Genomic DNA, 13,975 nt, shown 5'->3' with positions numbered 1-13,975 from the left:
TATATTGCCTTTGAATCATATTGAGGTAAATTTATTGTGATGCTGTTAACACAGATACTTTCTGGAAATTTATATCTCCTAAAGTGTTGTTTTGTTCCAAGTGTTGGGAGAAGACTTACGTGTATAATTTTTAGGTAGTCACAAATTTGAATGCGGGTTAATACCACTTTGGCATTACTTCAGCCATATTGCAGCAACCTGTTTTGAAAATCCAAGTCTTAACTTGTGAACATTTTATGCAAATTTCTGAATTCCAATCAGTAATTCATTATGTATAATACTAAGGCAAGAAATTTTCTGAAAAATGTTGAATTAAAATAGTTCCCTTGTATAGCATTAAGACGTGTCGACTCAGTCAGCCATGGTATGGAAGGACCACGAAAAGACATAAACATGAATTTCAACAAATAATTTGTATTGCTTTTTCATTGTAACAGGACTAGTTTTGAGGAATGTTATTCCAGTGAGGATGGCTACACATCCTGTGATAATTCCCACGACGTCTCATAGTGTGGCAACATTTCCTGTGACAACGCATCCTGTGGCAACCATTCCAGTGCCAGTGCGTCCTACGACTGCCAATCCCATCCCAAGCAAACCTGTAACTTTGAAAACAATAGGTCATGATAAGTTTATCATAATTGATTCCCCATGATACGACAAAAAAACATCACTGTGGAGGTCATTAGATGTCCGAAAAATCAACGAGGCACAAGATCCCACGGCTGCCACCAAATTGATACATACTTGCGTATTAAAAAATACACCATGTTCTGTCAAGGGCTGATATGTTTGTGTGAAATGTTTATGTAAATATTTTGTAGTGACAGATGCAGTGTTCTTGGCGCTTCCGTAACTGGTGCTGTTTTGTCTAGCATTCGCTAAAACTTTTTACATTTTGTCTATGACAAGGCCAGGGGCCACTTTCACAAAGCGGCATACGACATTTTTTATCGTACATTTGTTGAACCATGTTTTGTACGTTAATATTAATGCATCATTGTCCTGTATGTACAATATTGTGCAAGTACGACATCTTTGTGAAGGTGGCCACTGAATTTCGGTATACGACTCCATCATCTTGCTGGACTTGCACAGAAAACATTCTTAAGCTGCTCACTTTTAATCACCGACACTTGTGTTCTCTCTAGTTTTCAGTACATTGTATATGTAAGTATTACAAATTCGTTTTTGGGACAGACTTTTCAAGAATCGCATTAATACCTGAATAGTGACAAGATGGTGACAATTGGTAATTGATGTAGACAGGAGCTCTGCGCACAACAGAACATGCTGTTTGTTGACAAGTTATTATCATAAAGACTTAATTTACTGTTTACTGGTTATTGTTACACGTGATAGTCAAATTTTATGAATCACTGTTTTTGAAGTGTTTATTTCTGAGTATCTTTATGGATATTAAATGTATACTGTTGTGAACTGTTCATGTGGTTTACTATGGCATATACTTTTTCAAGCCTGAAATGTATTAGGAGTTCCATTTCAATGGAAATTTTTGTGTGTGCTTTCTAGCTCATGTGACTGTAGGAGCCCTGTATATTGCTCCACATAAATGTGCCATTATTTCTTGAATGTTTTTGTAATTCATCTAAAAGTCAAAATTATGACTAACAGATTGGCAAGGTTCAGATAGACGTGTGTTTCACATGTCATTTTGAGGCTGAGCATTTTGCAGAAAATTCACCATATGACGTTGCCTTTTGCAGTATATCTTCTTCATTTTGTGCATGCTGTGTCCTAATAAATTATTGGGCCCTGTTGATTTTAACTACAACAATAATCTTTGCAACAGTGTTGTTGTTGTGGTAGTTTTGCTGAATAACCATTCATGGAGTAGAGGTTGGGGGTTGAAGATCAAGATTGGTGCACGTTTCATTGAGTTCTTGTGTTCACCTGAGTATAGTTTGGTCCAAGCATTTGCAGAATGAGTGCAATCGGGTTAAATTCTGTCCTGCAATGTTCCTGGTTCGTGGATCCACAAAACCACCATCAGTGCGATGAAGGTTCACTAAGATTGCATATATAGCAGCTAACTGGGTACTGATTTTAATGCTTTGCTGAGTAAGTGACTGCGTGTGTGGAACTCCATTACAAAATTCTTCGTACAAAGTTTTGTGGAAGTACTTCCAGAGTTACAAAGGTGTTACATTTAAAAAATAATTTGTGAAAACTAATACGTGTATGGAACACTGTTGCTTTCCCATTATTGAAGTATTACCCTAGCTTCTCTGTCCTTTGCCCATTGCAATGCACATTTTGAAGTATTACCCTAGCTTCTCTGTCCCTTGCCCATTGCAATGCACAGTTTGAAGTATTACCCTAGCTTCTCTGTCCTTTGCCCATTGCAATGCACAGTTTGAAGTATTACCCTAGCTTCTCTGTCCCTTGCCCATTGCAATGCACAGTTTGTCCTGTTGCATGGCACACTTTGCAATGTTACCATGCACACTGTGCCCTGTTATTGTGCATACTTTGACCTTCACTCCATTACCTGCACACTTTGACCTTAGTGCCAGTAACCTGCACACTTTGACCTTGGCTTCATTACCCTTCAGACTTTTCCTTTGCCACGCTCACTCATTCCATTACTATGACCACTTCAAACTTTTGCAATTCCTCTCATCGTGTCCTGTGCACTTTGTCTTGTTTCAGCTGAGAAATGTCTTTAATCCCATATTTTCATTTCCTTTGCTGAAGCCCACATGCATGAAGCCCTTGTAGCATCATGGTATGTCCTCTTAACTACCCTGACTACCAACATAGAAAGCATAAGATCACCATATCAGTAACATGTCAACCTCTTGCAGACTTTGTGGAAGTGCACTCTGATGGCTAGCCCATGGTAATTAGGTCATCTTGTATATTTTGCTCCAGTGTTTGTTTCTACATTTGGCTGCCGGCCTCAATGGCTTTGTTAGGATTAAGGACGTTTATTTCACATGGCATATCAGACTCATATTGTTTTGTATTTTTGAGTCACTGATCCTGTAGAGTGCATTTAATCTTTCATTCTAGCCTATTTCTAAACAGCATTTTGTCACCCAGTGACAGTTGCGATATTATGATCTTAGTGCTGTATGGTGTAATGAGTTAAGGAGATGTATCTCTTCATTTTCACCTATATATATAGAAATCCTGCGCCTTGATTTGACCATTTGCCATGCGTCTTTCGTTACCCGCTGATGTTCTCATGTGTCGTATTGTAAACAATAAAAATGATACCAGCAGCATTGTGTGGAATTGTTTTCTTGTCTTGGCTTGAAGAATGAAAGAAGTAGAGCACAGTTTAAAGGGTGTACCCTGTCTCTCCCGCTCTTTTTTGTCAAAATACATTTAACTGTAATGGGAATACAGATTCCCTCTTCTCACATGGTGAGTCTGTCTAGTAAATAGAATATACATATCTTTACTTTCCTGCCACAAAAAAAATAAAATAAAACTCAAGAGAAATGTAATTACATTTCAAACCTATATCTGAAGCAATACATCTTATAATCCCTTCAGTATGACTGGTTGATTGGATGCCAGTTATATAGTTTGACTGGTTTAAGTTAGTGAAATTGGTTTCAAGTGAACAAGTCTTAAATCTTCAATGATTTGTTATACATGTAGTTAGCACAAACCAACCTCACTGTGATGGCCTGGTGTTCATGGATTTCTCTTGTAACGGAGACTTTCCCAGTTCTGTCATACCTTCAACTTTATTATTTGTAATCTGCGTAGATCACTGGATTTGTGCTCAGCATACATCTGCGCGCATGCGCTAAAACTGTCGACTAGTCAAATGAAAACAGGACATCTGCTACGTCATGCGCTAGTATCAATCAACAAACATTTTTTGAAACAGGTTTGTCCAATTTCGCATCGACAAATCACACCATGTGAACCAAGTTTCAGGGAACTGGTTGATCTGTTGTCAGCTATGTGACTGGTTGAGGCATGATATCAGCACACTGGTTGGGGTATGGTGTCAGCTATACTGTGAATGGTTGGGGTATGGTGTCCGCTTTACCGTGACTGGTTGAGGCATGGTATCAGAATACTGACTGGTTGGAATATATCAGCTATACTTTGACTGGTTGGGGTATGGTGCTTTACTGTGACTGGTTGGGGTATGGTGTCAGCTACACTGAGTTGCTGAGGCATGGTATGAGTAAACTCTGACTGGTTGGAATATGATGTCAGCTATACTGTGGTTGGGGCATTGTGCCAGTTATGCGACTGGTTTGGTCCTGTTGGCTCTAATGCGACTGGGTGGGACACAAGTGTCATCTATTGGGGATGTGGAGGAGGGGATGAGCATGTTAGAACTGCTGAGTGGAGCATTGGTGAGCTTACTGGAACTGTGTGGAGTGTGGGGTGAATCTACTGGGACTGCTATGTGGAGCATGGGGTGAATCTGCTGGGACTGCTGTGTGGAGCATGGGGTGAATCTATTGGGGCTGCTGTGTGGAGCAAGGGGTGAATCTAGTGGAACTGCTGTGTGGAGCATGGGGTGAATCTACTGGGACTGCTGTGTGGAGCATGGGGGTGAATCTACTGGGACTGCTGTGTAGAGCATGGGGTGAATCTGCTGGGACTGCTGTGTGGAGCATGGGGTGAATCTACTGGGACTGCTGTGTGGAGCATGGGGTGAATCTACTGGGACTGCTGTGTGGAGCATGGGGGTGAATCTACTGGGACTGCTGTGTGGAGCATGGGGTGAATCTACTGGGACTGCTGTGTGGAGCATGGGGGTGAATCTACTGGGACTGCTGTGTGGAGCATGGGGTGAATCTGCTGGGACTGCTGTGTGGAGCATGGGGGTGAATCTACTGGGACTGCTGTGTGGAGCATGGGGTGAATCTACTGGGACTGCTGTGTGGAGCATGGGGCGAATCTACTGGGACTGCCGAGTGGAGCGTAATGAAACTGTGGAGCATGGGGTGAATCTATTGGGGCTGCTGTGGAGCATGGGTGAGCGTACTGGAACTATGTGGAATATGGGGTGAATCTATTGGGACTGATGTGAGGAGCATGGGTTATATTTCAAAAGCATTGCAATTTTTTATTCAGGTGGGGAGGTGGGGACATCAATACAAAACAAAATCACAGCATTTACAATAATAAAACATCCCTTTACTTCAGGTTTATTTTTCAAAACAAAAAAGAAAATGAAAAATAATGATTTAATGATATCATACACTGAGAATGTTTGCACACAGTACATGTATTTAAATAAATATCCCCAGACAAAAGCATAATAAATAGTTCCAGTTATAACTACTGTACAACAAAATGGGATTAGAACAAGCTTCCAATCAGTAAATCAAACTGACAGTTCTGTTATTTTATGTTGATGACAGGAACACTGAAAAAAGGAAAACAACTCATTTCTTACACTACATTGCTGAAAAATAACTACCAAAATTTCTATTAATTTTGTACATTTCATAAATGCAGAACATGATTCAATGATTTTCACTGTTTTCTTGTCAAATCATGTAATAGTACCAGTCTGAGAAAACTGGACAAAAACCTGGTAATCCATGAAAATTCCACCTGTCCGGTACGCACATGATGAAAGCATAAAGGTTGAGACTTTGATTCATGCAAACAAATTTCTTGACAGTTAGTGCTCCAGTTAAATGGCAAGTTGAAATTTGTTACCATACAAACCTGTAACCATTCCAAATGATGTATTCACTGACTTAGTATGGACTTCAAACAACACGAGAAGATGACCAAATTTTCAGGGGCGTAACAGCCGAGGGAACTGACCCCTGGCAAATTTTGGTACCTTCCCACGCTGAGGCAGCTGACAAACGGTGAAACCTCTGAGCATGACTAGGTTTATGACACTGGTAAGGAGATTGCTCAAGAGCTTGGGGTGTACCCTGTAGAATGTCTTTAACCACTGAGCCAACTGGAGCCCAGACAGTGAGATGAAGAAGTGAGCATCCCATTAATAGTTGTATAAGATGTCCATTCCTCTTTAAACTAAAGTCTCATGACCAACAAAATATGCAAAAAATAAACCACAGGCAATTACGAAAGCCCGTTTGTGTTACAGTGAAAAACAAAATTTATGGGTGAAAATGTCAGAATTTTGACTGTTTCCCCCATTTTTTTTTTTTTTTCTCACCATGGCACGAGTGGGCTTTTGTGGGCAACAACTAATAATGTTTAACAGACCTCTGGCTAGTGGGGAATTATGTATGTCTGTTGTATTCGTATCGCCTATAAAAGTCCTCATGAAATACGCGAAATGCTGTGTGCCAGCACTTTGAAATAATAGTCAATATTAAGCAACATTTGGCGCAAACATAGTTTACTTGCCAATATGGATGGTTGTGAGAAGTTGCAAGTATGACGTATCCAGTTTGCAACAAAATCCGACAGGCATTGGCGTGACTAGATGCTGCGCATCCCTTTGGCTGAGCTTAATACCTTCACTAGCCTTTGTGGCTAACAGTGAAGTATAGAGCAACAGTGAAGTATAGAGCAACAGTGAAGTATAGAGCAACAGTGAAGTATAGAGCAACAGTGAAGTCACAGCAATGCACAAGGTCTAGGTTATCTCTGAGATCATTCGAACATGCTCCAGCTTGGATTCCATATTTAATATAACTGTGCTGAATCCTTACGTTCACTAACCTGGAACTCGGCCCTGTCACCTGGCTTGTCCTCTAAGGGTCAAGGCTGTACGCCACGAAATCAAGTTTTTCTGTGATCTTCAAATCATTCTTACTTCATATGACCTCAGCATGCGGAAATAATAAATGTCGCAATTCACATAAACGTAACCGACTTATTCACTCAGACAGCAGCATAACATTGAAAACTGGCATTTTCAGATCATGCGACATCATTGCTAGGGTGGATTCAGCTACTTTTTGAAAATTAAAATCAATTTTTTTCAAAATAGTTACATTTTCCTTAGGTGCATTGTAAAACCACATATTATTATTCAGACTCCACACAAGCTGTCAATCACCCTTTTTATTGTGTACATCTTCTTAGTTTCAATGCAAACGTTATATGAATTTATCTTTCTTGTCAGATTGAAATGGAAAGTGGCCTCAAGCAAAGTTTGGCTTGCAGATAATCGGCCAGGTAATTGTGATGTTATGGTCTATAGTATCCAAGGTTAAGTAAATGATACGAAGTCAGAATTACCGCAGGACGGAAGGAAACTGTTTTTGTAATGCACAGTTTTGATTTAATGAGGACAACACTCTCGAAAGAGTTTCAGGTTAGTAAACTGCAGAGCTGGGAAGAGTGAAACAGATCTTAAATCCAGGTCTCAACCAGGTTTTCAGAAATAGATCTCAAACCCAGAAAAATGCCTGCAGTCACACCTAACCTGACTCCTCCATTCTCGCAGGATTCCTTAGTCCTAATTATCGGTGGTAGCCTGTGTATAATATGAAATCACAGGCACTCAGTGACAAAAATGTGCTGGAACCTCAAATTTTCTACCGTTTGGCAATCTCTCTTTACATAGCCTCAGGGGTTCTCCCACTCAAGTGTAACAATTCTATTCAGCAGTACTGTGTACCTACAACCCGTTTAAGACCGCATGTACCATTAGATCATAGGTCATACAACCATCATCCCGTGTAATCCATATGTACATGTAGCCCCTTGGGGTATGTTCTGTCTTGCCTGATCAAACAACATGACATCATGCCCTGTCCCAAATCACACACATCTCAGTCCTCCCCTAAAGTCAAAGCTATCTGCACAGTATCCCTCCGTCAGCATACAGAAGCACAGCCTTGCTGATGTGAGAAAATGTGTCTCTTTTCAAACCATATCCCCGAGATGATAGATTAAGTGGAAGTGTCCACCAGTGGACAGTCAGTAAAACACCACAGTGTGTAGGATGGGCCTGTGGGACCGGCCTTCAAACTCTTGCAGGATGTCATCTATATCATTGTCTATATCATCACAGGCTGCCAACTGAAAACAGAGTAACGTTACTGAATACAGACAAAGCAACATAACTTTATATAGAAAGAGGGCTGATTAAAAAATAACAATACTGAATACACTGCTGTGCTGAATACAAAATAACAATATGACTGAACACAGGACAGTACTCAATACAAAACAGCTGTTGAATACAAAATATTACTGAATACAGTGCTGTAGTCAATACAGATGAACAGTATTGCTTTTAATAACTAGGGACCTGAGAATATCACAACACGAAATCCTATATGAAGGACCTGTCAGCCATTGTTTCAAATTAGTCAATCATATTGTGTCAATGACTAAAGAGAGTTAAGCCACGGATAAGTGGAGTTTCTAGGGCTATATACATATGTATAGTGCCACTAATTCCTTACTTTCTTCAAGTACTCCATGTTTTGCAATAAAAATCAACTGGCTTTAAGTACAAAAATTCACATTTTTGTGCCTGTTAAATGGATTGTAGTGAATCAAATTTGTAAGATATGAAGTATGTGTACACACTGAAACAGCTTACCAAAGAGCATATATCAAGGATAATAAAAGCGCCTAAGGTGGCATCTTCATGGTTATCTTGTATTTCAATGTTAATGATGTGGACAGATTGATTTTCTTCCTTCAATCGTTTCTCCATATCTGCAAAGAAAAATCCATTCAGGGCAGCTGATTACATGATTAATGAATGTACACATCTGATACAAAGCACAAACCCAATATGGCCCTCAGCTTTGACAAACCAGTGAAACCAATGATTTTCATGAATCTACACATCTATACGCCGATTAATCAGTCTTAAATAAATTCCTTTATAGACACAGCATACTGCACAGTGAAGGCTGAATACCATAAATATTGTTCGAGTGAGAGGTGGAAATGACAACCCATGAGCTGCGAAGTGTCGAGTGGATTATCATGTCTACCTTTTGTGAGAACAATATTTAGGTATTCAACCTTCACTGTGCAATATTCTATTTATTATTTATATCCTGATATTTTCTCTACATGTATATAAATTCGTATCAGTTTATCTTTTGCATCCGTGAAAAAAATAAGAAATGTGCCATCTTCATCGTATTTCTGATTCTATTCATACGCGCTGCAATTTCAATCAGGTCTGCGCTCACAAAACCTTTTTACAGTTTTAAACGCAGTCTGTAAGTAATTTCACATTCTACAAAGGTGCTTAATGCTAATGCAATATAATTATTTACGTAAATTAAGCACATGAAGAATTTCTACCTCTTTTTTTTTTTTGGCAAACTATATATTGCGCAGAAGTGCACGGCCTTGTGATGGTATCAAGGTCTTCAGCAGTGTAATAGCAAAATGTAATAGAAAAAGTGATATCTAACTGGTGAAGATATCATTTTTATCAGCAAAGGAAATACTGGGATTTCACTGATGTATAAATAATAAAATAGCTTTACTACACTGATAACAGCACTATTCAATAACACAACGTAACAGCATATTTAAAGACTTACCCAGTCCAACATATCTAGGGATAGGTTATTGTTACATGTACTGTTGCACAGAGACTTTCGGGCCAGACGACTTGTGCACTTGATAATCACATTGTAGCAGTGGATTATCACATTGTAGCAGTGGATTATCACATTGTAGCAGTATTTAGCAAAGTTCACTGCACATAGGATACAAAATGCTTAAATCCTTTAAGTCCATGGCCAGTCTCTAGGATGAGACATCTGTGCACCTTTTGCAACCACTGGCACCGACAATTGTAGGAAAATCTGAGTCAAACTTGGACATAAAGTCTGTTTAGAGCTACCAGGTTAATACCTCATTCATGTTGTGAAATCTAAAAATATGTCATAACCTTACTTGAGTATTACAAGCTACAGAACAATCAACTTGCAAAGGTGGACAACAATGTTTGTTTTGAAAGCTTATCCTGGAGTTAAGTAAAAGTATAAGTAGGAGAGGCTTACAAAATGAGATGAAATTGACAGCGAGTTGATGTGCCTTGACACGATAGGTCAAAGATGGGTGCACATGCGCAGTGTGCGAAATCCATGCCTTCATGTGTAAAATGTCCCCTGTTAGGTTTTGAGCAGGTTGTGAGATAAAATTGTGTGAAATACTGCGAAGTTATCTGCAAATGTAATTCACCTGATCTTCAGTATGAGTTTTGGCTGGAATTTTCGTTCCGCCAACTTGCTCACTGGAAGGTTTTATTACAATTCAGGGAGTTTTCTATCCTCTCAGCTGTGACCCAGACCTTACCCAATATTAAAAGTTCACTGCAGATTTCTTCCTTACATATTATAGAGTTCTGAAACCATGAGTAGGCACACAGAGAAGCTTTCAAGTACAAGATCAGATTAAATCACGGTATCATGTTAACCTTGTCCATATTCGAGTGGACAATGGAAATTAAACTTCAGGGCTTTCTGTGTATTTGAGGCTTACACTGGATTAATTCGAAGTTGAGTGCCAGGATGACGTCCTTCCAAGTATCAATGAAAAATGCCTTCTTCAGGTGAGTAAATATCTGGCGTGCTAGCTGGCAAACGATTTAATATGCTGTACAATAGTATACAAATCACTTTTTTAATGTCCAGTAATATCTGGCGTGCTAGCTGGCAAACGATTTAATATGCTGTACAATAGTATACAAATCACTTTTTTTAATGTCCAGTAGCAGGTTAATTGCCTAAATTTGACTTTCAGGCAAGAACAAGGTGAGGTCATGGAAAGGACTTATTTAATAAAAAAATAAATGATGATTTCAACAAACCTCTGAATTCTTACCTTCTACAACTTGATCAAAAACCCTTTCTTCACAGGTAAAAATCACATCAAAGCGATCTCTATTGTTTTGGTATCGCTCAGGTCTTTGTTTAATTCTTCGATTTCGATCCAGCATGTGAAGTATCCCATTTTGAGTATATCTGAGCAACTGGATTCAAGGGCAATATAAACAGGTGCTTTCAAACACTGCAAGCTCATCTTCCTTACAAATCTATTAGATTAGACCATTACTGTTAGGTCCAAACATATTATTTATTTATTTATTTGATTGGTGTTTTACGCCGTACTCAAGAATAGTTCACATATAGAACAGCGACCAGCATTATGGTGGGAGGAAACTGAGCAGAGCCCAGTGGAAACCCACGACCATCCGCAGGTTACTGCCAGACCTCCCCACGTAGGGCCAGATCAAACATATGCAGATGTACACTTATCCAATTTGGAACCCTAAAAATTAAATACAGTAAATGATCATGACAATTTCTCCTTATTCTGAGAGTTCTATTAATTTTAGAAAGGCGTTTTGAGGTTTGCTTGGAATATGGAATGATATTCTACTGGAAAATTGAACATTTTGGCTCCAAAAATTATATTTTTTTGACATTTATTTGCCTCTGCAAATGCATTTTTGTGGACGAAATTTTAGGTCACTTAGGGTGCTTTCAAGCGCAACAAAATTGATTCACTTAAGAACCAATAAAAGGTTCTTTGAACCTATGTCTTTTTTTTTAAAATAGAAACCTTAAATAGGTACTTTCAAACTCTATATACCAATCTAGTCTGCCACTGTGAACATGTGGTTTTAAACATTATATATCAGTCTACTTTAGAAGTGAAATCAACACTACATGTACATATCAATCTAGTTAATACCTGTAAACAGGTGATTCTAAATCATACATGTAATCTACTTTAAAACTGTAAACATATTCTTCTCTAAATATAACGTCACAAATCTACTCTGAAACTGTAAACACAGCGCAATTTAATAACACCATTAACTTTGATTTATTTATTTATTTGATAGGAGTTTACGCCTTACTCAAGAATATTTTATGCGACCAGCATTACATCATGAAATTTGACTGACATAACCTTTCTACAAGATCAAAATAAAGAAGTAAGGGTTATTTTAACAGAGGATACAGTTCCCTGTCTCGCCTCAGCAGATCTTTGTACATCTCATCGTATGTTGTATTGAAATCGTAGACGTTTGGTTTGTCTGGTGAAGGCCCTGGTAACTTCACTTGGCTACCAGTTCCAAATGATCGTACTTTGAACCCCTTTTTACTGAAACAAGAAAAAGATGTATTAAGCAATAATTCTCCTTTTCAGTAACATATTAAAATGCATGGGAAAACTAAGTTTGGACAAATTGCTTTCTGATTCAAAATGAGAACTACAGTTGTGACATTGATTGACAGATTGAGACATAAGAAAAAATCATTGAGAATATATAAAAAGCCTTGAAAACTTAAATAACTATTAACAATCATGAATGGGGATCAAGCAAAAAACTTAATTCAATATCAAACCATTTGTTTTGTCTTTTTTTTTTTCAGCAAAACACCTATGAACAATTAACGCCACAATACATGGATCAAGGGCAAGCAGAGTTTGGATAGTTTACACAATCCCACAAGTTTTACTCTGGTTAAGAGGTTATTAATGCTTTACACAACTGAGCCATGCAATTAAGGACTGATTCTACATCCTAAAAATCATATGCAGACAACAGTTGTCATATATAACATCTTCAATTAACTGCTGGTAAATGCCACATGGTGGCAGTCAGTCTTACTCATGGAGAAAACTATGCAGGTAGAGCCCAGTGGAAATATGTAGGCCTATCTGTCTAGTCACAACTGATAAGCAGACCAGGGACAGCCTGATTCAAATCCTTCGTCAAAGACTACCACATTACATCAGTGTGCCCGAATGGGACGTCAGTGTTGAGTGAATGTAATACGAATTCTGGTACTGGTACCAGTACCTGTAGAATGTAATACCAATTCTGGTACTGGTACCAGTACTTGTAGAATGTAATACCAATTCTGGTACTGGTACCAGTACCTGGAGAATGTAATACAAATTCTGGTACTGGTACCAGTACCTGTGGAATGTAATACGAATTCTGGTACTGGTACCAGTACGTGTAGAATGTAATACGAATTCTGGTACTGGTACCAGTACTTGTAGAATGTAATACCAATTCTGATACTGGTATCAGTACCTGGAGAATGTAATACAAATTCTGGTACTGGTACCAGTACCTGTGGAATGTAATACGAATTCTAGTACTGGTACCAGTACCTGTAGAATGTAATAAAAATTCTGGTACTGGTACCAGTACTTGTAGAATGTAATACCAATTCTGGTACTGGTACCAGTACATGGAGAATGTAATACAAATTCTGGTATTGGTACCTGTACCTGTAGAATGTAATACAAATTCCATGAATTTCTATAACAATTAAATCTTCCTGTTTTTTTTCCTTCCACTTCTCTCTTTTTTTTTAATTTATACTCAGAAGGGTGACTTAAACATCCCACTGGCAAATGAATAAATATGTGACTGTCATTAATTATCATCCAAACATTTCACACTCGGGACATATTGTCCTACCGAGTGTGACAGAACGTTTTGCACCCCTAGGACTCAAGCCTTGGTACGAAGAGTTGTACATAAAGGGCACTATGCTTAGTGATAACAATTACTTAAGACAATAACCCACCTAAGACAGCTATGCGCTTCCATACTTCTGTTTTGATTACTGGAACATACTACGGCTAACCTCAAGTCGTTCTGCATTTTGGCGGAGAAACAAAATAAGAAGTAAAAGGAGCGTAAAATAGCTTAAGAAGAAATTAAGGAAGTTTTATGGGGTAGAGTGAGAGAAAAACTATAAAAGGATGGACTGTCCGATCATTTAAATCAGTCGGATTGTCTTCCTATAAGTGTATCGTTTTATAAAACATCTTCTCAACACAGGAAACCAGGTGGACAAGGCCATCTCAATGAGAATTTGTAAACCAGGATTGATGTGAACTACGGAAGTGTGAAAATCAAAAAAAAAAGGAAAAATAGAACAGCAGGCTTCGTGTAGATTAGAGTTCAGGGAATTAATATTAATTACTGTAAAAGTTAAATATATGTTTTCAAAATAAGACACGTGTTTTCCAAATTCATTTATTCTTTTGATAGCCAAGATAGTTTTTCGTTAAT

General features: G+C 38.4%; 2 protein-coding genes across 5 annotated transcripts in view; one reads left to right on the top strand and one right to left on the bottom strand.

Moving 5' to 3' along the window:
* The window catches only part of LOC135474673 (chromodomain-helicase-DNA-binding protein 4-like), a 38,758-nt gene extending 37,101 nt beyond the window's left edge, over positions 1-1,657 (top strand). For all 4 annotated transcript variants that reach the window (XM_064754224.1, XM_064754223.1, XM_064754226.1 and 1 more), the window contains one exon: positions 438-1,657. In XM_064754224.1, coding sequence (XP_064610294.1) covers positions 438-655 — 218 coding nt within the window. In that variant the 3' untranslated portion in view covers positions 656-1,657. The remainder of the gene's footprint in view (positions 1-437) is intronic.
* A 5,466-nt stretch (positions 1,658-7,123) lies between these two features.
* Positions 7,124-13,755, bottom strand: LOC135474982 (RNA polymerase II subunit A C-terminal domain phosphatase SSU72-like). The gene is made up of 5 exons (XM_064754698.1): positions 13,485-13,755; positions 11,896-12,039; positions 10,750-10,889; positions 8,495-8,613; positions 7,124-7,965 (listed from the first exon to the last, which is right to left on the bottom strand). The coding sequence occupies exons 1-5, from the start codon at positions 13,559-13,561 to the stop codon at positions 7,864-7,866; spliced, it is 582 nt and encodes a 193-aa protein (XP_064610768.1). The 5' UTR covers positions 13,562-13,755; the 3' UTR covers positions 7,124-7,863.
* Between the last annotated feature and the right edge of the window lie 220 nt (positions 13,756-13,975).

Source organism: Liolophura sinensis, chromosome 9 (genome assembly GCF_032854445.1).
Source record: "Liolophura sinensis isolate JHLJ2023 chromosome 9, CUHK_Ljap_v2, whole genome shotgun sequence".
Lineage (NCBI taxonomy): Eukaryota > Metazoa > Mollusca > Polyplacophora > Chitonida > Chitonidae > Liolophura > Liolophura sinensis.
This window is presented reverse-complemented; position numbering and strand designations above follow the sequence as displayed.